At 56.4% G+C, this 21,540-nt stretch overlaps 1 protein-coding gene across 20 annotated transcripts in view; it reads left to right on the plus strand.

Annotated features, from left to right (window-relative positions):
- POR (cytochrome p450 oxidoreductase) overlaps nucleotides 1-21,540 on the plus strand; it is a 68,094-nt gene that overhangs the window by 46,034 nt on the left and 520 nt on the right. For 19 of the 20 annotated variants that reach the window (XM_072752905.1, XM_072752893.1, XM_026019477.2 and 16 more), the window contains 13 exons: nucleotides 11,895-11,943; nucleotides 15,480-15,608; nucleotides 17,021-17,170; nucleotides 17,705-17,829; nucleotides 18,162-18,251; nucleotides 18,584-18,682; nucleotides 19,643-19,759; nucleotides 19,858-19,976; nucleotides 20,125-20,306; nucleotides 20,387-20,536; nucleotides 20,819-21,089; nucleotides 21,177-21,322; nucleotides 21,400-21,485. In XM_072752905.1, the coding sequence (XP_072609006.1) occupies nucleotides 11,895-11,943; nucleotides 15,480-15,608; nucleotides 17,021-17,170; nucleotides 17,705-17,829; nucleotides 18,162-18,251; nucleotides 18,584-18,682; nucleotides 19,643-19,759; nucleotides 19,858-19,976; nucleotides 20,125-20,306; nucleotides 20,387-20,536; nucleotides 20,819-21,089; nucleotides 21,177-21,322; nucleotides 21,400-21,485 (1,713 nt within the window). Of the gene's footprint in view, nucleotides 1-5,085; nucleotides 5,392-11,894; nucleotides 11,944-15,479; nucleotides 15,609-17,020; nucleotides 17,171-17,704; nucleotides 17,830-18,161; nucleotides 18,252-18,583; nucleotides 18,683-19,642; nucleotides 19,760-19,857; nucleotides 19,977-20,124; nucleotides 20,307-20,386; nucleotides 20,537-20,818; nucleotides 21,090-21,176; nucleotides 21,323-21,399; nucleotides 21,486-21,540 lie in introns of those variants that run through there. The other variant, XM_026019476.2, reaches the window with a different exon arrangement.

The following is a 21,540-nucleotide window of genomic DNA, read 5'->3' on the forward strand; positions in this document are numbered from 1 at the left end:
GCTCAGTTAAGTGTCTGACTCTTGATTTCATCTCAGGGTCATGAGATCAAGCCCCATGTTGGGCATGGAGCCTGCTTAAGATTTTCTCTCTCCCTCTCCCTCTCCCCCTCACCCCTCCCCTAAAAAAATTAATAAAAAGTAAATTGGAACATTTAAATGAGAACATTGAAAAGGTTGGTACATAAAGCCCAGATTTATAGCTAATCTTGAAAAAAAATCAGACGCTCTGGGTCCCCAGTGATCCCCGCCAGCAGTGGTGCAGCTCAATAGGGCCACCCTTCTAGGTGGGCCTGCACACTGTCCCAGCCCAGGCTGCTGGGCTCTTCTGCTCTGTTGGAGGTGAGGGACAATGTCGAACCCCCCCACAGACACACATACCTCGGCTTCACGTCTGGTGCCCGAGAGTACTTTAAAGAAAAACAAAGCTTTTTGTTGTGGAACATTTCAAACAAACCCTAAAGCATAGAGCGCAGAAGAGTGAACTTGAGCACCAGCACAGATCACTCAGCATCAACAGCCTTCTATCCTTTGTAGTCTTGTTTTCTCCCCTCCCTTCTGTTCCTGGCTTTTTTTTTTTTTTTTTTTTTTATGATTTTATTAATTTACTTGAGAGTGGGAATGAGCAATGAGCAGGGACAGAGGGAAAGAGGGAGAAGCAGACTCCCCACTGAGCAGGCAGCCTGATGCGGGGCTCAACCCCAGGACCCTGGGATCATGACCTGAGCAGAAGGCAGACACTTCACTGTCTGAGCCCCTCAGGTGTCCCACTCCTGGCTTATCTTAAAGCCATCATGTTTTGTAAGTAGTCATGCAACCCATGTGAAATCTGAATAAAGGAATCCTGATTTTGGAGCAAATTTGGAAATCTTTCATACAAAATTAATGACCTGTGTAAACAGTTCAGTCTTCTAAAATTCAAGGGCCCTCCCTTTTGAACACAGCTCAGGTGCTGTCCTCACAGCCTGAGAGCCAGCCACAAGCTTCAGGATCCTCAGACACTCAGTAGTATTTGTTTATGGTTCCTGATTAGCTGGTACATTTTTTTAAACACTTTTTAAAATTTAGGATCTAAGCAAGACTACAGTTAATAAGTAAATCTTGTCTCTCTCTTGGGGGGTGAGGTATGATGAGGTATAATTTACATGCAGCCAAACACACATTTTTCAAGTTTATAGTTTGGGGCACCCGCGTGGCTCGGTTGAGTGTGCAACTCTTGATCCCAGTTCAGGTCTTGGTCTCAGGGTTGAGTTCAAAACCTCATTGGGCTCCACACTGGGCATGGAGCCTATTTAAAAAAAAAAAAAGTACAGTCTGATGAGTTCTGCCGGAGGCATGTGGTTGTCTAACCACTATTACAGTTAAGACAGCACGTTCCTCCGTTCCCCAAATTCCGCCCCCACCCCTTCGTAGTTAACGCCCCACCTTGATTGACCATGATCTTATTTCTTTCCCTGTACTTTTGCCTTTTCCCAAATATCCTGTGAATGGAATTATGTAGCTACAGCCTTTTGTGCCTGGCTTCTCCCTCTTCCCCTTAACACCACAGGAAGTTTCTCTCTGGATGGGCTTCCCCTCCATCCCTGGTAACTCCCAGCACCATTTTTTGTTCCAGAAACCAGATCGTTTGTTTCACAGTTTCCCACAGTCTGGATTTTGCTGATTGCATCCCACTGGGGCTTGCTGCTGAAAAGCCACAAAGGAGCCCATTTTCCTGTGTGACCTTTATCTGGGGGCTTGCACTCAACCGAAGGGCCGGGAAGGCACGGAGTCCAGGCTGCCAGCCTCATTTCCATCTGTCTGGAACTTTCGAGTGCTGGCAGATGAAAAGTGAACCAGGGTCCTTCCACCTCCAATTCAGGGTCACTTCTTCTATAGGGAGGTCCTGGGTTCTGCCAAATGTGAAAATAGAAGCACACACGAGTTGTACAAAGAGGCAGGAGTGGAGGAGAGGCTTCTGTGGATGGGGAGGGTGGATGGTGCCCAAAGCCTCCCACCATCAGGGGAAGTGGTGGGAAAGGGGGTTGGGGTATGCACACCACACCCGCAAGCGCAGGGCTGGGCTTTTTTTTTTTTTTTTTTTTTTAAGATTTTATTTGTTTATTCATGAGACACACAGAGAGAGAGGCAGAGACACAGGGAGAGGGAGAAGCAGGCTCCATGCAGGGAGCCCGACGTGGGACTCGATCCCAGAACCCCGGGATCACGCCCTAAGCTGAAGGCAGATATTCAACCGAGCCACCCAGGCGCCCCAGGGCTGGGTTTTCCACCACCACCTGACCACGAGGGACTTCATGGCCTCTCCTTTCTCCCTGTCCCCTGATGAGATTGGAGTGATTTTGCCATTCTGCCTACCACGTGCTACTCTGAAGGTGGCCTGTCTGCCGATCTGGGCGTCAGTGGACATCTTGACCTCTCTAGGCCGCACCCAGGGCTCACTGCTGGTAGCTCCATTTCTGCGCCAGGCACCAGGGAGCAGGGATCCGCCGTGTGTCCTCGTGGGCTCATGTGCCGTTGGGAGAGATGAGTGTGTCCAGAGGTGGTGGAAATGCAGAAGAGGGCCACCCCCTCCCATTGGTAGGTATGTCAGGACTGCGGTACCCCTGGATTGATTCGGGAGGCTCAATGGAAAGCTGGCATTGACAGCCGGGCATAGATGACGGCCGGCAGCACACAGAGCAAGACACATGGAGCAGAAGCGCGTGCACAATCTCAGGGCGAGGACCAGTGGGGCTGCTCTGGGAAAAGTGAGTCTGGTAGAGCCCAGGTGGAGGTCACCAGGGGAATCAGTTGTCATGAAGGGAGTTGAGGGTCGCCAGGGGAATTGGGGGTCATGGAGGAGTCGGGCATTGAGGGAGTCGGGGTGGTGAAGGGCTTCAGAAGTCACAGGGGAGCTGAGACAGGAGAGAAGAGGCTGGGGGTGAATCTTCCAGGGCCTTGGGCCCTCCTGGGAGTTGGGTAAAGGGAACGGAGCCAGGTAAACTGGGACAGCGTCCTGAGAGCAGTGGGCCCTTAAAGAGCAGTCAGGGTGGCTTGGAGGAAGGTCACCTAGTGGCACTGGCATTGACCAGTGGGCATTGGCCCGGGCCCAGGTGCCTGGGAGGGAGAGCGGGGCATGAGAAGCAGAAAGTGTCAGCGGTGCAGAGAAAGGGTTCTGTGCCAGGGCTTTTCTAAAACAGGGTTCTTGTCCCCATTTGCAAATGGCAAGGCTGAAGTGACAAGAGCCAAGGCATCAGAGCAGAGGAGGACTCTGTCATTGTCCCTGGCGAATAACCCTGAGCAGGGCCATGGCCCTGTGTCTCTCACTTTCCTGCACAAGAGCACTGGCCCTGCCTATACCCAGCCTGCCAGAGTCACTGCCCGGGCGTCTGCAGGGCAGAAGGGCAAAGCCAGCGTGCTGCCCCATGTGCTGGGGAGGCAGGCCACCCGGACCACACACAGCAGGTATAAAGGCCTGACCTGCGTGTTGGTGAACACATGTTGAAGGCTGTATGGGGGAGGGGGGATCTCCCTGAGGGAAACAGCAGCCCCTTGGAGCCTCAGAGCACCCCAAATGATGAGGGCTGGGGATTCCTGAAGATCCCTGGGAGGGGCCAGGAAGTGCTCTCTGAGTGTGTCCAGGGACTCCCATAAGCCGTGCTTGGCTCCACAGGGCCCGTGGAGGCAGTCGGGAAATGCTGCTCTGGGCTTTCCTGGCCTGGAGTTGGCTTCCTGCTCCCCTCCCCTGCCCCCACCTGGAGCCTCGCTGTCCTTGGCCGTGAAATAAGGATAGAAGTCCTTGCCCACTTGGCACGGGAGGGAGGATTAAATGAAATACAATATAGACCTCCTTGAATACTAGCTGGCAAACAGTAGGCACTCAGCAAGTCATAGTTCCCATTCTGTGTTTTGGCTTTGACCCAAGGCCTCCCATAGTGCTTGAACTTCCCGCCTGCCAGAGACCAGCCACAGCAGGAGGCGCCCTCCCTGCTGCGGGCTCCCCTGCTGGTCCGTTCCTGCTCTTTTGGGCGGGAGAGCTACTGGTTCAGATTTAAGCTCCAGCGAATCACTTTGTTTTCAGCAAAGGCAGCTCTTGCAAACCGTTCACTGTCAGCCACAGGGCCCTGGGACTGCTCTGCCTGCAGTGGAGAAATCTGGGCTCGCCTGGTGACCCCATCCCAGCCAGCCTGACCCCCCCCCCCACCCCACCTCTGCCTGGCATGTGGTGGCTCCCTGGGGAGCACAGAACCCTACCACACCAGGCTTTGGGAGGCAGCTATTCCACAGCAGCTGTCCCCTGTGTCGCCAAGGGCAGGGCAAAGTCTCAGGAGAAATTCATGCCATAGAGAATCACGCTTGAGTTGGGAGTTCTGCAAACTCCTCTGCATGTTGGCCAGGACTGGAAATGAAATGAATCTCACTGGGACGTCTTGATTCATCCCTTTCCAAGTGACTCAGGGCTTTCGTGCGCCCTCCTTTCCATCCTCCCCACATGGCAGCCTGCAGTTGACTTCTGAGGCCCGCACCAGAGGGCCTTCTGCTCCCAATTTAGGAGTGGAGAGCCCTCATTGGACCCGCGTGGTCTCTGGGCCCCCAGCCCGGGCCAGCTGCTGCCTCCTCCGCTGGCTTTTTGTATTCGGGTGCCTCTGAAGGCTGCTCCTTGGGAGGAAGCGTCACAGCAAATGTGGGGGCCTGCCCCCTGTGCAGCGGGAGGGTACTGTGTGGCTTCTCTGCACACATGCTGCTCCCAGGTGGCCGCCCCGTGTCTCGGGCTCTGTGGCCCACAGTTCTTTTGTGAGGAGGAAGACGGGAACCAGAGCTAATTTAATATGATCCTGAGGCGCCCTGGCAGTGGGATCAATGTGGCTTCCTTTGTGGAGAGACAGCCCTGCCATAGCAACCTGCACAACTGCCTTCTAGTGTCTCGAAGAGCTTTATTCAACTTCATGACTTCCTTTTTTTTTCTTTTTTTTTTTAATTAATTGGGAAAGGGGGAGGAAGTAGGGAGCAAGGGCTCTAGTATAAACAGTTGCCAAGGAGACCCGAGTTGGGGTTGGAAAGGTTTTCTCCTTCCCTCGGTCCATACAGAAGGAGGAGGGGTGTGTGCCCAAACGCAGGGGATCACGGGAGGTCTCAGGCTGGAGTCGCAAGTCCTCCCTGTGCCTGTGGGGACAGATGCAGGCGGGGACTCGGCAGAGGCTCCACCAGGGCTGGGGTGTCTGGGGCCTTCCCAGAGTTCACGGCTGGACTGCCGGCCCGGCCAGCACTGCGGAGGGATGGACAGAGCCCGAGTTTCTGACCGCTGGCTCCCTGCCCGTTTCTGGGAGGCAGCTGGAACCTGCCTTTAAGTCCTGGGGTCGGGAGAGAAGCCATGGGGTGCACGTACTCCTCTCCGCGGGATGAGCCCACCCTCAGGTCAGTTCCAGATGTGGTGTCCCTGCGGCTCCTTCCTGGGCAAGGCTGCCCTGGAGGCGTGAAGAGGGTGCCCTGTGGAGCTGATCAGCAGAGCTGGGGCGGTTCCCCCGGGGGTCAGCGGGACATGGGGCCAGCGATCCCTTCCGTCCTGGTTTGCAGGCTGCATTTCCCAGCTCCCGAAGGAAAGGAATTTGGACTGGAAACCAGAAAGGCCCCAGTCACCCGATTCTTCCCCCTGGAAAAGAGTGGGTCCCAGGTGCACAGCCCTGTGTGAGGCTGTCAGGCGGGGTTGGGTCGAGCCGGTTGAGGCACCCACGTGTGCACCCACCTGGAACAGGTGAACTCTGGCAGCAGGGCTCTGCAGCCCGGGGCAGGTTCTGCTGCTGCTCGAGGCAGCGTGTAACCAACCGTAGGAAGTCAGGAAACTGCCGAGGGTCATGTCGGGGCGGGGACTGGAGGCACAGGGTCCTCCTTAGCGTCCTCGGCTTTCCCTTTCCCCCGTGCAGCGGTCTGCCCTGGATCTCTGGAAGCCATCCCGGGAGCCCGGGGAGAGGGTGGGAGTGTCCCTGCTTCCCCAGGGGCTGAAGCTGTTGGAGGGGCCGTGGTGGCACCGGAGGGCCAGCCCATCTAGCCCGCCCTGGAACGTTCCCAGCCAGACCCTGCCCCCACTTCCTGAGCCACCAGCCTGCCACGCACCCCGGGAAGCCAGAGCTGAGCTCCGCCCCCCCACCCCACCCCACCCCACCCCCCCGCGCCAGGGGCCTCATCCAAGAGCCCATCGGCTGCCCAGTTTCTGTGGCTTTCCTCTGGGAGTGGTTTTCTGTCTCTGAGAATAGAGCTCAGTCCTTCCCGGAAGCCATTCTAGTGTCTTCAGACGCCCTGCGGGCGGACCGGCTGGTCTTAGCATGTGCCACCTGGTGCCGCTGAGTGTCTGTCAAGTCAGAGGGATCCAAAGGGCTTTCTTCTCACGAACAGCCTCTTTATCCCTGAGAGTTAACTGTACCCCAGATGCTGTACGGGGAGGGCAGGCCACCGACGCCAAGGCACAGCGCTTTCAGTAAGACGGTTCCGCGGCCTTTCGAGGCTGCCGCTTATCTGTCACAGGCCCGTTTGGTGGCAGATCCAGGATTCAAGCTGCCTCCCCCACTTCAGGGGGTGGGCCGCTCCCATCCTCCATGATCATCCTCTGCCTGGTGGGAGGCCCTTGGAAGGCAGAGGCTGGCGCTGGCTCTCACGGGGTAGTGGGGGCATCCCCCGTGCCTTCTTGGAGGGAGTCTCAAGTCCCCCTTCCTCAGATACAGCTTCTAGAACCTCAGTCCTAAATAAGAGACAGGAGTTGGTTTTTCTGCTAATGGCAAACTGTGATATCAGGTGGGTGAGGAACCCTCCAACAGCCTTCTCAGGACGACCCTCGTCCCCAGAGGCGGTGCTCAGTGCTGGGCATGGTGCCGGGTGCAGAGACCCAGGCAGCTGCCCACCCCGCCCCCACTAAGCCTCAGATAGGATGATGAGTCGGGAACGTGGAGTCAAGGCCCGGATGGAGGCCTATGCTGCGTTAAGATGTGTGCACAGCCTTCCCCCGTGAACAGCAGGGAAAGGTGCTCTGAAGAGGAAGCTGTACGTTGTGTCTTAAGGGATACGTAGGAGCTCGTGGGACAGAGGAAGGACATTGCAGGCAGAAGTGCCCAGCGCAGCGATGAGCGGGAAGTCAGCATGGCCCAGGGCATTTGAAAGGTGCCAGACGCACTCCACATCCGAGGCCTCTGTGCTCCTCGGGGTAGCTTCTCTCATCTAGCCTCTACCCCAGGCTTCGCTACTCTGATAGTCCTCCCCAGTTAGAGCCCTGCAGATCTGTGTGTGTCCATGCTTGTTTCTAAACCTGGGATGTGGTTTTTATTTTCTTGGTGCAGAAATGTTCCGTGATTTCTGCAGGAAAAAGGGGTTGGGGAGGTGGGAATAGAAATCATCCACAGAAGGAAACAAAAAAGTCGCTCAGCCCTGGCAGAGAGCAGTTAGCCTGCCGATGTGTGCCCTTCCATTCCGTGCCTCTGAATCAAAGTGGGGTCCTGCGACCTGCATTATTCTGTAACCTGCGCTTCCCTTTAGCGTATTGGGAACATCCTTCCCCACCTGTAGATGTGATCGGCGCTTCCCTGTGTGGTATCCCCTGTCTAGCCTCTCCTTAATTCTTAGACGTTGGAGTTGGCCCCCCTCTTTATAACTGTAAAATGTATTTATAATATGAAAAAACAAAATTGGGAACATCACTGGAACCACCTGCCTCATATTCTAACCCTGCGATGTCCCCTGTCAAGGTCCTGGGGTACCTCTCTGTAGACCCTGTTTCTAGGAATGATTAATGGCATGCATCCCCTTTTATTAAGGACAGAGACTCTTGTTTTGATCCTGTGGGTCATGCATCCTACCCCAGAGGCCACTGCATGTGAGGGAGGCCGTGTGGTGATCAGCACTGGGGAGACTCAGTGGGGAGTCAGTCCACACAGTGACCAACTCCTACAGTGGTGTGTCCATGTGCCGTGAACTCACTGGCCATGGTTGAGAAATTAGGAAGGCATTCCATATCAGCAAATATTCTAGAAACTTAAGCCCCAGCGCTTTTTCATTGTCAACTAAATGCATTTTGTTTGTTTCTATTTTTTGGTTGAGGGGAAATTCACACCTCGGAAACTTTGCCATTCTGACCGTTTTTTAAAATGTACAAATCAGGGGTCCCTGGGTGGCTCAGTTGGTTAAGTGTCTGCCTTTGACTCAGATCATGATCCCAGAGTCCTGGGGTCGAGCCGCACAGCTGGGAGTCTGCTTCTCCCTCTGCCTTCCCCACCACCCCCACTTGTGTGCTCACTTGCTTACTCCTCTCTCAAAAATCTTTTTAAAAAAACGTCCAAATCAGAGGTACTTGTACAGCCATGGCACTGTACATATGGAAATTGCATGCAGTTTTGCACTGTGCTTCTCTCGCAGTGCTTCATCACTAACGTTTGTCGTGCTGGCTGATACCGAAGCATCCATTTACACTTGAGTTTATGTTTTAATGTGGGTCATGTGTTCCCATGGCTCAGAATTCAGAAGGCATGCAGCAGTGGGAGTCACTGCACACTGCATGGTCTTCATCACACAAGGATGCCGGGAGAGCATGTGTGTGAGCGCACAGGTAGCAAGCATCCTGCTCCAGGCAGAACATAAACTGGAAGGGCCAGAAAGATGTGGCTTCTCGTGGCAGGGCAGGGGCAGGAGCTGGACATTCGGTCTGAGATGTCCAGACACCAGACCTTTTTGGAATGCAGATCGGAGCACGGAAAGACAGAGGGTAGGCCTGAGGGCCTCCAGGCTTGCTCTCACCCTGGCCCTGCTGCCATTAGGGGTGGGTCTGCCCAGGGGGTGCTGGGTGGGGTGATGGAGAGTCAAGGAGGGTCTGTTTGGGTTCCTGGGCGCCAGGGAAAGACGGAGGGTGGCCCTGAGGGCCTCCAGACTTGCTCTCGCCCTGGCTCTGCTGCCATTAGGATTGGGTCTGCCTGGGGTGTGCTGGGTGGGGTGATGGGGAGTCAGGGCCTGTTTTGGGTTCCTGGGCAGCTGGGCCATGTCTGGGTTGGAAGGTCTTGGCATCCAGCCCCTCAGCTGACCCACAGGTAAATGCTCTTAAACTCTGAGGGGCCCTGAAAATGACCCCGGGCCTGTACCCAATTTAGTGAAAAACCTAGGGCAGCGTAATAGGAACTTCTGATACCTTTATGTTTGCGAAATCCTGTGTCTAAACAGCTTTGCAGAGTCATCATAGATCTTTCCACAGACCGCAGCTGTCTAGCCCCAACAGGTACCACTTTTGTGCAGCTGTCCCTGCGCGTGTGCGCTGGCACTCCACGCCGACTTTATTACACTTCCCATGCACAGGAGGCTGCAGGATGTAGTGGAAAAGGGCAAAGACCTGGGAGTCAGAAGGGGACGGGGCCCTGGCCTGACCCGTTACTGGCCACAAGGACTGCTGTTAGGCCTCTGGCAGCCTTCCTGTAAGGTGGGCGTCCAGGCCCCCTGACATCCTGCACGTGTCGGACACAGCACTCCACCCTCTCTGTCCTTTACTTCATGTGACATTTGCAGAAGCCTTCAAAGTGGTATTTGCTAGTCCCGTTTTCTAGCTGAGGAGCAGTGAAGCGCAGGTCGAGTTCACTGGGCTGTGACTCGGCAGGCTGGGTGTGGCAGCGCGAGCTGCCCGGCTCCGGAGCCCCTGCTCTGCCCTCCGCCTCGTTGCACCTCTGCCGGCCTGAGGGCCTTGGTTGTGGGGAAAAAGTGAATTCTGGAAGCAAGTAGTGTAAGGATAAACTTTATTAAAATGTAGTATCTACAGAAAGGTGCCCACAGAGAGATGATCTTACCACGTGAATGAGGAGTCATTACTACCCAGATCAGAGTGCAGACTGTTGCTGGCACTCAGGGAGCCCCTGCTGTCCCTCACCAGGTCCTGACTCTGGTCCCTGGGGATTAGTTTCTCTTGATGGGGACTTTGGATAATGATGTCGGACAGACAGACACTTACACTCTCTTCCATCTGGCTCCTCGCTCTCAGCATCACACCTTGGACTCATTCATCCCCGGGCATGTTGTGATCATGCATACTGCACAGGAGAACATCCTGTTGTACAAATAAGCCACAGTCCGTCTGTTCTCCTGTGGGTCCTGTTTGGCACCCACATGTCTAACGCTGCCAGAATGTTCCGTGAGTGTATCTTGGTGCACAGGCACCAGTGAGCTCTGTCCGGTGTCCACCGAGGAGTGAAGTGCTGAGTTATAGGTTTAAAGAAGACACCGCCAAGCAGCATTCCAGATCAGCTGTGCCATGTCCACTCCAGCAGCTTCGGCTATAGGTGAGGGCTTAGCCTTTCCTGGTCGGAGCCCTTCTAGTAAGTGCGCGGTACATCTTGCTGTGGTTTTATTTTCTGTTTTTCTGGTAACTAATAACGAATGATGTTCCCGACAATAGCATTACTCTTTAAGAAAGCGCTTGCTTGTTCAGGTCTTTTGACAATTTTCCTCTTGGATTGTCCATCTTTTCCAGTTGATTGGTAGGGCTTTCTTATGTTCTCAACCCAAGTCCTTTGTCACATGTGCCCATGTTGCAGCATCTCCCTTGCCACGGCCCACCTTTCATTTCCTTAGTAGTGTCGTTTTGAACCACATTTTAGCGTTCAGACTTGTCACTTCATTCAGACAGGCTGTATATCACACATCCCAAAGATTTGTCATTCAGACAGAGGTACATTTTGTGCTCCTTGGTTTCTTAGGCCTGAGGGTCCCTAGCAAGGCTCCCTGGGCTTTTTAAAATTATTTTTTAATTTACTTCTTAAATTTTTAAAAAAACATTTTATTTATTTATTCATGAGAGACAGAGGCAGAGACACAGGCAGAGGGAGAAGCAGGCTCCCTGCGGGGACCCCGATATGGGACTTGATCCTGGGACTCCAGGATCACACCCTGAGCCAAAGGCAGACGCTCAACCACTGAGCCACCCCTCATGTCCCTATTATTTTTTTTAAAGGTTTGTTTATTTTAGAGAGAGAGCGTGCGCACATGCGCGCGCAAGCAGGAGGAGGAGGGGCAGTGGGAGAAGGGGAGAGAATCTCAAGGAGGCACCACATGGAGCATGGAGGCCGAACAGGGCTTGGTCCCACAACCCCAAGATCACAACCCAAGTCAAAACCAAGAGTCAGATGCTCAACCAACTGTGCCACCCAGGTGCCCCTCACTGGGCTTTAGATGGCCCCGCAGGCCTGGGGCAGGGAAGAAGATAAAGGAAAGGATGAGAAATGGAAGGGGGGCAGGAGGCCAGCAGCTAGGAGGTGGAGAGTGGGCAGGCAGTGGTGCTGCTGGAGAGGATGAGGTCCAGGGCTCTAGAAGGTGCCATGACCACAGAGAACAGGTCTGTGTGGCCCCAGTGCAGGGATGGGAGGGGGCCCTTGGGGGTGGCACAGGGGTCTTTCAGGTGAAGAAGTGGATTGGGAGCAGTCGGGCCGGAGGCCACGGGGGGCACGGTGCTGAGGGCCATCACAGAGGGAGTGGTATACAAATCTCACATCTCTGTATGGCGTGGGGAGGGGAGCGCCAGCTGAGGCTGGGGACAGCTTCTGAAGGGACTTGCATACCCCAGTCTGTGGCCGTGGGAGCCTGTGGGGATTGGGGATGAGACAGGGCCATTGGGGCCATAGGCAGGATGGGGAGGGGTGGGACTGAAGTCCTTGATCCTTCTTCGTTCTCATCCATCTGGGGATCTGGGGCCGATCTGGGGATCTGGGGCCGGAGGTTCCGGCTCTGATAGTGGCAGGGTCTCAGGCGGCTTTGGACTCCCTGCAGAGGACATGGGGAGCCGGGCTGGCAGGGAGCTCGGGGTCCTGCCACTGGGTCAGAGGCTCTGCTCGCCTGCCCGCCGTGGAGCAGCTCAGCCAGAGCTGGCCATGTGTGTCCCATGCCCATCGGGTATTTTTGTCTTTCAGGACTTCTTCTGCCAAAGACAGCAGCTTTGTGGAAAAGATGAAGAAGACGGTGAGTTTTCTCCATGTCTGTGCCCTTTATGGGGTGGGGAGGGGGTCATGGCCCTGGTGGACCGGGGCGGAGGGCACCTTCACTGAACAGGAGGGAAGAGAGGGCGCAAACATTCTCGTCTAACCAAAGCCTCGAAGCTGCTCTGCTTGGCCAGGACAGCGTACTCTTCTTTTCTGGGTGTTTCCTTCATGAACACTGTGAGCCTAGCCCCTCCCTCCGACACGGGGCGGGCGGGGGGCCGGGGGGGGGGGGGGGGGGGTTGTCCCTGTGCGCGCTCCCAGTCCAGGCCCAGCGCCGAGCAGATGGATGTAAGCCTCACAATAGCTGTGGCCAGAGCACAGCTACGGTGCTCTTTGTGTTCAAGTTATTTCATTTTATGGGAGAGTGCTGCATTCACATGCTTAAAATCCCAACAGACTGTTCAGGGGGGAGCCTCTCTCCTGTCACTGCCACTCATCACCATTGTTCTTAGCATTTTGTGGATCCTTCTAGAGCCTCTGCACACATACCAAAAAAACCCCTAAACTCTTACTTTACACCTTTTCAAAACACAAAAGGTGGCATATTACATGCACTGCCCTAAACCATGCTTTTCTTTACCTTTCTATTTTTAAACTTTCGATCTGTGTTGGAGCTCCTTTGATAGTAATTCAGAGACACCACCTCCTTTACTGTGGCCGCATCGTGATTTCCTTATGTGACTGTGAATACGATCTTTTGTTTGGACTTTGCCCTGTCAGGGGGCACTAAGAACATTTCTGACCTTTAGCTCTTAGAAACCATGCAGCTGTGGCTCTGGAGACCACTGTCCACATCTGTAAATACAGTCTGACCCCAGAAGGGGAAGTGCTAAGATAAAGTAGAGTGCATTAGTAATCGTGATAGGAGCTGCCAGATTGAGCCCCCACCCCGCGCCCCCAGGGTCGCACCAGGCACTCTCATTAGCAGCATGTGCAAAGACCTATTGCCCCACAGCCTTGCCAGAGAGTTTATCATCCAAGTTTGGAGGTTTGCCAGTTTTCTAGGTTTTAAAAAAAAGCTATCTCTGTGTATTTCTAATTTACATTTTTCTTATGAATGAGTTTCAGCAGATTTTCGGATGTTGTGATGGCATTTTTTTTTTTTTTTTTAATAGATTCTCCTCCATTCAAATCTTTTGCCCACCCTTCTGTCAGGATTGATCCTTCTCGAGGAATTCCTTAAAATGATTAGGGAGATTATCCCCTTGTTTGTGACAGGAATTAAAAAATATTTTTCCCACTTAATAGTTTGTGTCTTGACCTGGCTCATCGTGTGTGTGTGTGTGTGTGTGTGTGTGTGTGTGTGTGTGTGTGTGTGTTGCTGTGTAGAAGTTGTACAGGGCACTTTATTCCTCCTGTGACTTCTGGACTTTGGGTTATTTGCAATTTGGATCATTAAAGAGAAAATAATTCTTGCACATTTTCTTCTTAGTGTTTTTTAGTTCTCTCTCGTTCATAATTAGAATTCAGTCTATTGAGAATTTATCCTGGTATAAGATGCGAGACATGAACCCAGGGCTACGTCTTGTACCCACTAAGCTCCATGTAATAGCATCTGTCTTTTCCCCACTAGTTTTATCGAATACATAATTCCCATACATATTTGGGCCTTTTTCTATATTTTCCTGTCCCAGCATTTTGGCCATCTGCAGGCAGTATCCTACTGAGGTTTAGAAAGCTTGTTTTAATTTCCATATTGCTAGGAAATAGCACCCCATTCTTATTTTCCTGTTTTCCTGGCCATTATTTTATATGTATTTGTCTGGGACAACAGCTTTAGTGAGATACAGCTCACATTCCATACAGGTCACCCTTTTAAAGTATATACTTCAAATGTATTCCCACATTTGTGCCAACCACCACCACAATCCATTCCAGAACATTCTCGTCACCCCAAAAACACCCTGTATCCATTAGCAGCCACTCCCCACCCCCTAACCTGCTCTCCCTCAGCCCAGAGCAGCCGGTTCAGCCACTTACTAGGCCCCTTAGAGAATTGCCAGTTTGGGACCTTCTGTATCACAGAATCATTCCGTATGTGGCCTTTCGTGGCCGGCGCCTTTCACTGAGCCTCACGGCTTTGGGCTCCATCTGCCTCACGGCATCTCTCCTCCTCATTGTCAAGTAACGTTCCAGTGGAGGAATTTCTTTCTCCACATGACCTCGAGGATGAAGTTGTGGAGGTACAAAGAGCTGTTCGGATATCGCACCTCGTACTGGTTCCCGGATCGAGGAGGGGAGAACTGACCTCCTGTCTGTCGAGGCCTCCGTGCCGCTCACTTTGGTTGAATCCTTCATCGGTGGTTTCTTGCCAGTTCCTCAGAAAGCTTATTTGAGTATTTCATGTGTTTTGATGCCACTGTAAACATTTAGCTACTATCTTGTATCCTTTTTTGTCCCCTTAACCTGAAATCATAAGATTTCCTGTTTCACTAAGTAGTTTTTGTAGTGATTATTTAAAAATACATTTTTAGATGATCTGTATGACATTCGGGAAATATAAAAGGTATGAGAATGCTTTAGGGCAACTATAACCCATACGTTTCCTTTTGTCCTTTGTACCCTCACGTTAGGACTCTGCGCACAAACCAGAGAGCACCCCAGGGGTTGGGGGCACTGGAGCCCTACCATAGGGAAACCTCATGTCCACAGAAGGGCCCGGGAGGCGACCTGTGCCTCACTCGCACCTTTCAGATCTTGCAGAGCATGTCCAGTAGGCTAGACCTGATTTGATGCACCCCTGGCCACAAGGGAGTCTGGGGAATAGAGGTCCGGTTTCTCGGCAGCTGCAGCAGAGGCCATGGGGAGGAGGCAGGTGGAGTGAGGAGCGTGGGAGCCCATCCACTGGGTACCTTTCCTATCGTCTAGATTTGTATAATGTGGATTTAGGAATCGCCCACGGTTCTCCATTTGGTATACTGCTTGCGAGTCTCCCCCTGGCACACACACACGTGTGTGTGAGAGCAAAATACATAGATGTACACGCAGTGAGTCCAGAACAAAATGGGAGTGTGCTATACCTCCTATTTGTTCACTTTTTTTTCCACTGAACATTCCATTGTGTCTTTTCTTGTGTCACTTAATAATCTGTCCTAGGTATGATCTTGCAGCTGTGTGGCTGGGTGGCCTTGGTCACTGTCCACCACAGTAGCTGTGGCAGCGAGGTGATCACTCCAAAGTGACTAAGGAGGACTTGAGGGCAGCCCGGTGGCTCAGCAGTTTAGCGCCGCCTTCAGCCCGGGGCGTGATCCTGGGGTCCCGGGATCGAGTCCCACGTCAGGCTCCCTGCATAGAGCCTGCTTCTCCCTCTGCCTGTGTCTCTGACCCTCTCTCTGTATCACTCATGAATAAATAAATAGAATCTTAAAAAAATAAAAGAGGAGGAGTTGAGGCAGGAAGGAAGGGGGCCCCTTGAGGGACCCCACCTGCCTAGCCTGCCCTGCGGTCCCCTCGAGTCTCTGGTGAAGCCTGTGGCTCTTGGTCCGTCACTGACCCCCGTGTGTCGGCCCTCTCTAGGGCAGGAACATCATCGTGTTCTACGGCTCCCAGACGGGGACAGCGGAGGAGTTTGCCAACCGCTTGTCCAAGGACGCCCACCGCTACGGGATGCGGGGCATGGCTGCAGACCCCGAGGAATATGACTTGGTGAGCACTCCCCACACCCCGGCCCTTCCAGTTGCATTGACCAGGGTGCCCAGATCATGGAGCCGTATGTGTAAAGGGCTGAGCCAGCCAAAGGGACAGACAGGAATGGGCAGCCCCTGCCATTTGTCCGGGCAGCCACGTGGCCCCAGGCGCACAGATGTGAGCTCTGGGCGCCGTGCATACCCAGCCTGCCCTGCTCCAAGCTCCCTGGGCTTTCCTGAGCTGGCCCAGTGTGGGGAAGGGGGCTCAGCATCAGGGGATCGGGCACAGCTTGAACAGTGAACAGGTCTCAGCGGTCCGGGAAGGAATTGTTTGCCGTCTCCCTGCTCTGCCCTCAAGCTGCACAGCCCGGGAGGCGGCCGTGCAACCCTGGGCAGTGGGGGCGCATCTCACAGAGCCCTGCGGCTGGGCTGAGATGAGGCCGTATTAACTCACGTGTCTCTTGTGTATTAACTGTAACCAGAGCAGGAAGAGGGCCCACGGGGCCGGAGCACTTCCGGAGGGACTGGGGAGCCTGAGAATTGGGGGGTTAAGGCCCCCTGTTGGAGCTGCGGGACTCGGGCCCACTTCCTGCTGTCTGCTGCCCCTAGCCTCTCTAGGGGGACCATGTGGGGCAGGCCTGCCCTGCTCATTCTCCTCCTGGCCTTTGCTCTTCATCCTTCCCCAAGCACGGCGGCAGCTCTCCAGAGCCCAGGAAGCTTCCAGTGGTCTGCTTGCCTGTTGGTGGGGGGTCAGGAGAGCTAATGACAGCCAGGCCTGCCTGAGGTAGAGGCAGGGGCCAGGGAGGGGAAGAGGCTGGCAGGAAGCAGGTGGTCTTGGGGAGGCGTCCAGCGTCGCTAGCCTGCTGCCCACGTCTTTTCCCTCAGACCTGGGCTCCTGTCCCCACCCCACCCCGACCTTCAGTCTCGATGACCGCCACTGCCACTGACACAGGTCTGCAGACCTGTGTTTTAAGTTGGCCTAACAGTTCGTTAGGGCCTGCTGTGCTCCCAGGACTTTGTGGGATGATGAGGTTCTCCCCCCAGGGGCACAGGGAACCAGGTTCTGAGTGCCAGCTGGTGGCCCAGCACCCACCCTGCTTCTGCCTTTCACCACCCAGGCCCCCACATGTGTTCTTTTGTGCCTGCTGCTCCCTTTCCTATGGCAACGTACCGCCGCCACTCAAAACTAACACATCTCTAGTTGTCCCACTCACTGGTTCAAATGCCAGCCACCTCCATGCAGCCCTCCCTGACTGCTTGGATCCCCTTCCCGAAGGAGCCCTTCTGTCCCGTCCCATAGCACACAGGACATCCCTGGCTGGCAGCTGCATGGGCAGGGCATGGGCTCATCTGTCTGCATCCCATCAGGCGCAGATCCAACGTGGCTCAGTCATGGGTCACTGGGCCTGGGCCCGGCTCTTGTCTCCCCAGGCCGACCTGGGCAGCCTGCCAGAGATCGAGAACTCCCTGGCAGTGTTCTGCATGGCCACTTATGGTGAAGGGGACCCCACAGACAATGCCCAGGACTTCTACGACTGGCTCCAGGAGACCGATGTGGACCTCTCTGGAGTCAAGTATGCGGTGAGCCAACCCATCTTCCTTCCAGGGGCTTTCCCAGCCTGTGGCACCTCTCCTGGACCTCTGGACCCCGTGTCCAAGGGGAAAGCCTCCAGTTTCTACCTCATTCTGACCAGTCAGGGCAGGCAGAGGTGTCAGGACAGGGGGCTTCAAGCTGGGGCACCTGGCGGGGCAGCCCGGGGCAGCCGCCTCTTCTGCCCAGGCCCCACGCTGAGAACATCTCCTCCCCTGTCCCCACCCCACTTGGCTCCAGGGGGCATTGGTTGTGGGACACTGAAGTCGAGAAAGGCCTAGCAGGCTGGCCAAGATGGCCTCCTAGCAGGGCCAGGAGCACCAGGTGGGCAGGGGGAGCAACCTGCTGCCCACCCAGGGTTGAGGCTTACAGGCTGCATGGCACTGAAACAAAGCCACTTCCAGGGGCAGGGGGTCCTGCCTCACAGAACAAGATGTCTGACTACCATGGAGGCCCAAGGGTGCAGCGGAGAGGCCCACCCCCGATCCCGACCCAGCCTCAGACCCGCTCCTCTGTCCATACAGGTGTTTGGCCTTGGGAACAAGACCTATGAGCACTTCAATGCCATGGGCAAGTACGTGGACAAGCGGCTGGAGCAGCTCGGCGCCCAGAGGATCTTTGAGCTGGGGATGGGCGATGACGATGGAAAGTGAGTGCCTGCCCCCTGCCCCTCATCCCCAGTCCCACAGTGTTGGGGCCGACTGTGGCACCTGAGGGAGCGCGAAGCCAGGCGTCAGCGAGTCTCCTGCCAGGCACCACCCAGGACAATGGACGGCGGTCCCCACCCCACCCCCCTGCTTTACCCCATCCTCTCACTGCCTGGGTTAGCACAGATACCCCAAGCGCTGCCCAGTCCCTTCAGTCACATCCCTGGGCGGCCTCCGGCTGCGTGGGGAGGGGGTCGGGGGCCCAGGGGTGCCCAGGGTGGCCAGCCCGCGGCAGGGGCTCCCTGGGGCTGGGCTCATTCCCTCCTCTCACCAGCCTGGAGGAGGACTTCATCACGTGGCGAGAGCAGTTCTGGCCGGCCGTATGTGAACACTTCGGGGTGGAAGCCACCGGAGAGGAGTCCAGGTGAGGGTGTGCCCACAGACTGGGTGGGGACCAGAGCCCAGTGCCCCCCAAGGGTGGGAGACCAGGCCTGGTGAGGTAATGGGCTGGGGGGGACACATTGAGAAACTGGTAGAAGCTCAGTCATAGAATGAGAGGGTCCCAGTCCCAGACTGAGGCACTTGGGCTCTGCCTGGAAGTGAGGGACCACGCAGGGCTTTCCTCGCCTTATGACAGAATGACCTCAAAGCCTGCAGCACCCCAGGCTGCCCCAGACCTCCCTGGCTCCGTGTCCACTCGCTCTCCTTCCCACCACCTCCGGACCCTCCCCGCCTCACCCCGTCTCCCCTTTCCAGCATTCGCCAGTATGAGCTTGTGGTCCACACAGACATAGACATGGCCAAGGTGTACGTGGGAGAGATGGGCCGTCTGAAGAGCTACGAGAACCAGAAACCGTGAGTGGTGGAGAGCGTGGTTGGGGGCCTGTGGCCCTTGCACACCCAGCAGCTGGCCATCCCGTGGGGCCTCCTTATCTCCCCCCTCGTCCAGGACAGGCATGGGTGGGAGCACCACGATCTCATCTCCACCACACAAGAGGGCATGAGGCCCAGAGCAGGGAGGGGAGGCTGCCCGCACCCTGGCCCTAGCCTCTCCCCTGCCCCCTCCCAGTGGTCCCTCAGGCCAGGGCCTGACCCCGGGGAGACTGGAGCTTGGTGTGTTGTTCATTTGACATCGTGCTCCATAAAGATCCCGGGAGGCGGGGGTGTAGACCAGTGTTCAGAGCAGGACGGCGAATCTGGCTGTGGGTCCAGGTTGAACGTCAGCACAAGGGCTCACTGCCTTAAGATCTGCCTCAGTATTTGGACTTTTTGTCCAAAAACAGTGTTCCTCTCTTGGGTTCTTGACTTGCCTTGCTCCTGGGGGCACCCAGGAAAAGTCTCTCTGGTGCCCCCAGGATTGAAGACCGGCAGCTCTGCCTTCATAGGAGAGCCCCCATTTCAGTGACCCCGCAGAGTAAAACCCTATCGGCCAGCACACAGGCCAGGGTGGGGGGCCGTCACCAGGGGACCCATCACCCTCGGTCTTGGGGAGCCATCTTCAAGGGGCCAGGTCCTCCTGGGTGGCATGTGGCAGGTCTCCCCAGGTTTTAGGGGCCAGCCTGTTTCCTTATCTGTAAACGGGGAACAGATAACCTAGCTCTATTCACTTGGGGGGGTTATGGGAGCGCTGCCGTGGATGGACCTGTGGATGGACCCGTGGGAGAACCTTTCACACAATTGGAGAGCCTTCCTGGGGCCCTTGGAGGCCAGCTCTACGGTTCCCCGTGTCCTGTGAAACCAGAAGGGTCCCTTGGGGGCAGGGAGATTCAGATGGAAGACCTGGCCAATCACTGAGCTGCCCTCCTCCCCACCCAGCCCCTTTGATGCCAAGAATCCGTTCTTGGCCGCGGTCACCACCAACCGGAAACTGAACCAGGGAACGGAGCGCCATCTCATGCACCTGGAATTAGACATCTCAGACTCCAAACTCAGGTGCCAGCAGCCGCCCCTGCCCCCAGCCCACTTGGGGCCTCCAGGCCACCTCCCCCACCCCACCCCACCTAAGCCTCACATTCCCCTCCACCCCCCAGGTATGAATCTGGGGACCATGTGGCTGTGTACCCAGCCAATGACTCTGCCCTGGTCAACCAGCTTGGCGAGATCCTGGGTGCCGACCTGGACATCGTCATGTCCCTGAACAACCTTGACGGTGAGTCCTGGAATCTAGGCCGCCTCGTCTCCTCCAGCCCGGGCCCGAGGCAGCTGGTGGAAATGAGTCCCCAGGGCCCGAGGCCCCATGGTTCCAGGTGCCAGCGCAGCGGCCACCGACCCCAGATCCTCCTCCTCTCTCCCCGCAGAGGAGTCCAACAAGAAGCACCCCTTCCCCTGCCCCACCTCCTACCGCACGGCCCTCACCTACTACCTGGACATCACCAACCCACCCCGCACCAATGTGCTCTACGAGCTGGCCCAGTACGCCTCTGAGCCCACTGAGCAGGAGCACCTGCGCAAGATGGCCTCCTCCTCGGGCGAGGGCAAGGTAGGCCCGTCCCTCCCGCTGCCGGCACCCGGGGCGCCACCACCTCGGTCTGCGCCTTACCCCGCTCCCGTCTCCCCCAGGAGCTGTACCTGAGCTGGGTGGTGGAGGCCCGGAGGCACATCCTGGCCATCCTGCAGGACTACCCGTCCCTGCGGCCCCCCATCGACCACCTGTGCGAGCTGCTGCCCCGGCTCCAGGCCCGCTACTACTCCATCGCCTCGTCCTCCAAGGTGCGGGGCAGCTGGTTAGAGAGGGCAGGGCCTGTGGGGTGCCCTAAACTGTGGCCCCAGCTCTTCCGCAGGGGTGCGGGCAGACAGCTAGAGCCCAGGACCCAGCGGGTGGGACACCACAACCAGCTCCCAGCCCGTGTCCAGGGCCAGCCAGGAAGGGCTTCTGGGGAGCCAGGGGCACCCCGAGGGTGGGGAAGAGCCCTGAGCAGGACCCCAGAATGGAGGCAGGGAGGGCAGCCACAGGGAGGGAGCCTCAGGCGTGCTCACCCCACCCCATCCCAGGTCCACCCCAACTCCGTGCACATCTGCGCCGTGGCCGTGGAGTACCAGACCCGGTCTGGCCGCATCAACAAGGGCGTGGCCACCAGCTGGCTGCGCGCCAAGGAGCCAGCCGGGGAGAACGGGCGCCGGGCCCTGGTGCCCATGTTCGTGCGCAAGTCCCAGTTTCGCCTGCCCTTCAAGGCGGCCACCCCGGTCATCATGGTGGGGCCCGGCACGGGGGTGGCCCCATTCATTGGCTTTATCCAGGAGCGGGCCTGGCTGCGGCAGCAGGGTAAGTGTGCGGGCCTGGCCGGGGTCTCTGGGGTCCCGTGAGGTCCCGTGCAGCCACGTCCCTGCTCACTCCTGCCCCACTGTCCAGGCAAGGAGGTGGGGGAGACACTGCTCTACTACGGCTGCCGCCGCTCTGACGAGGACTACCTGTACCGCGAGGAGCTGGCCCAGTTCCACCAGGACGGCTCCCTCACCCAGCTCAATGTGGCCTTCTCCCGGGAGCAGCCCCACAAGGTGAGGCCTCGGGGCCGGGGGCGGGAGCCGGGACTCGCATGGGGCCGCCGCTCACAGGGTCTCTGCCTCCCCCCCAGGTCTACGTGCAGCACTTACTGAAGAGGGACAAGGAGCATCTGTGGCAGCTGATCCACGAGGCAGGCGCCCACATCTACGTCTGCGGGTGAGTGAGGGCAGAGGAGGGGGGATGCAAGGCCTGCCCGCCCGTGGGGGGGCCC

This window comes from Vulpes vulpes, chromosome 3, assembly GCF_048418805.1.
Source record: "Vulpes vulpes isolate BD-2025 chromosome 3, VulVul3, whole genome shotgun sequence".
Taxonomy (NCBI): domain Eukaryota; kingdom Metazoa; phylum Chordata; class Mammalia; order Carnivora; family Canidae; genus Vulpes; species Vulpes vulpes.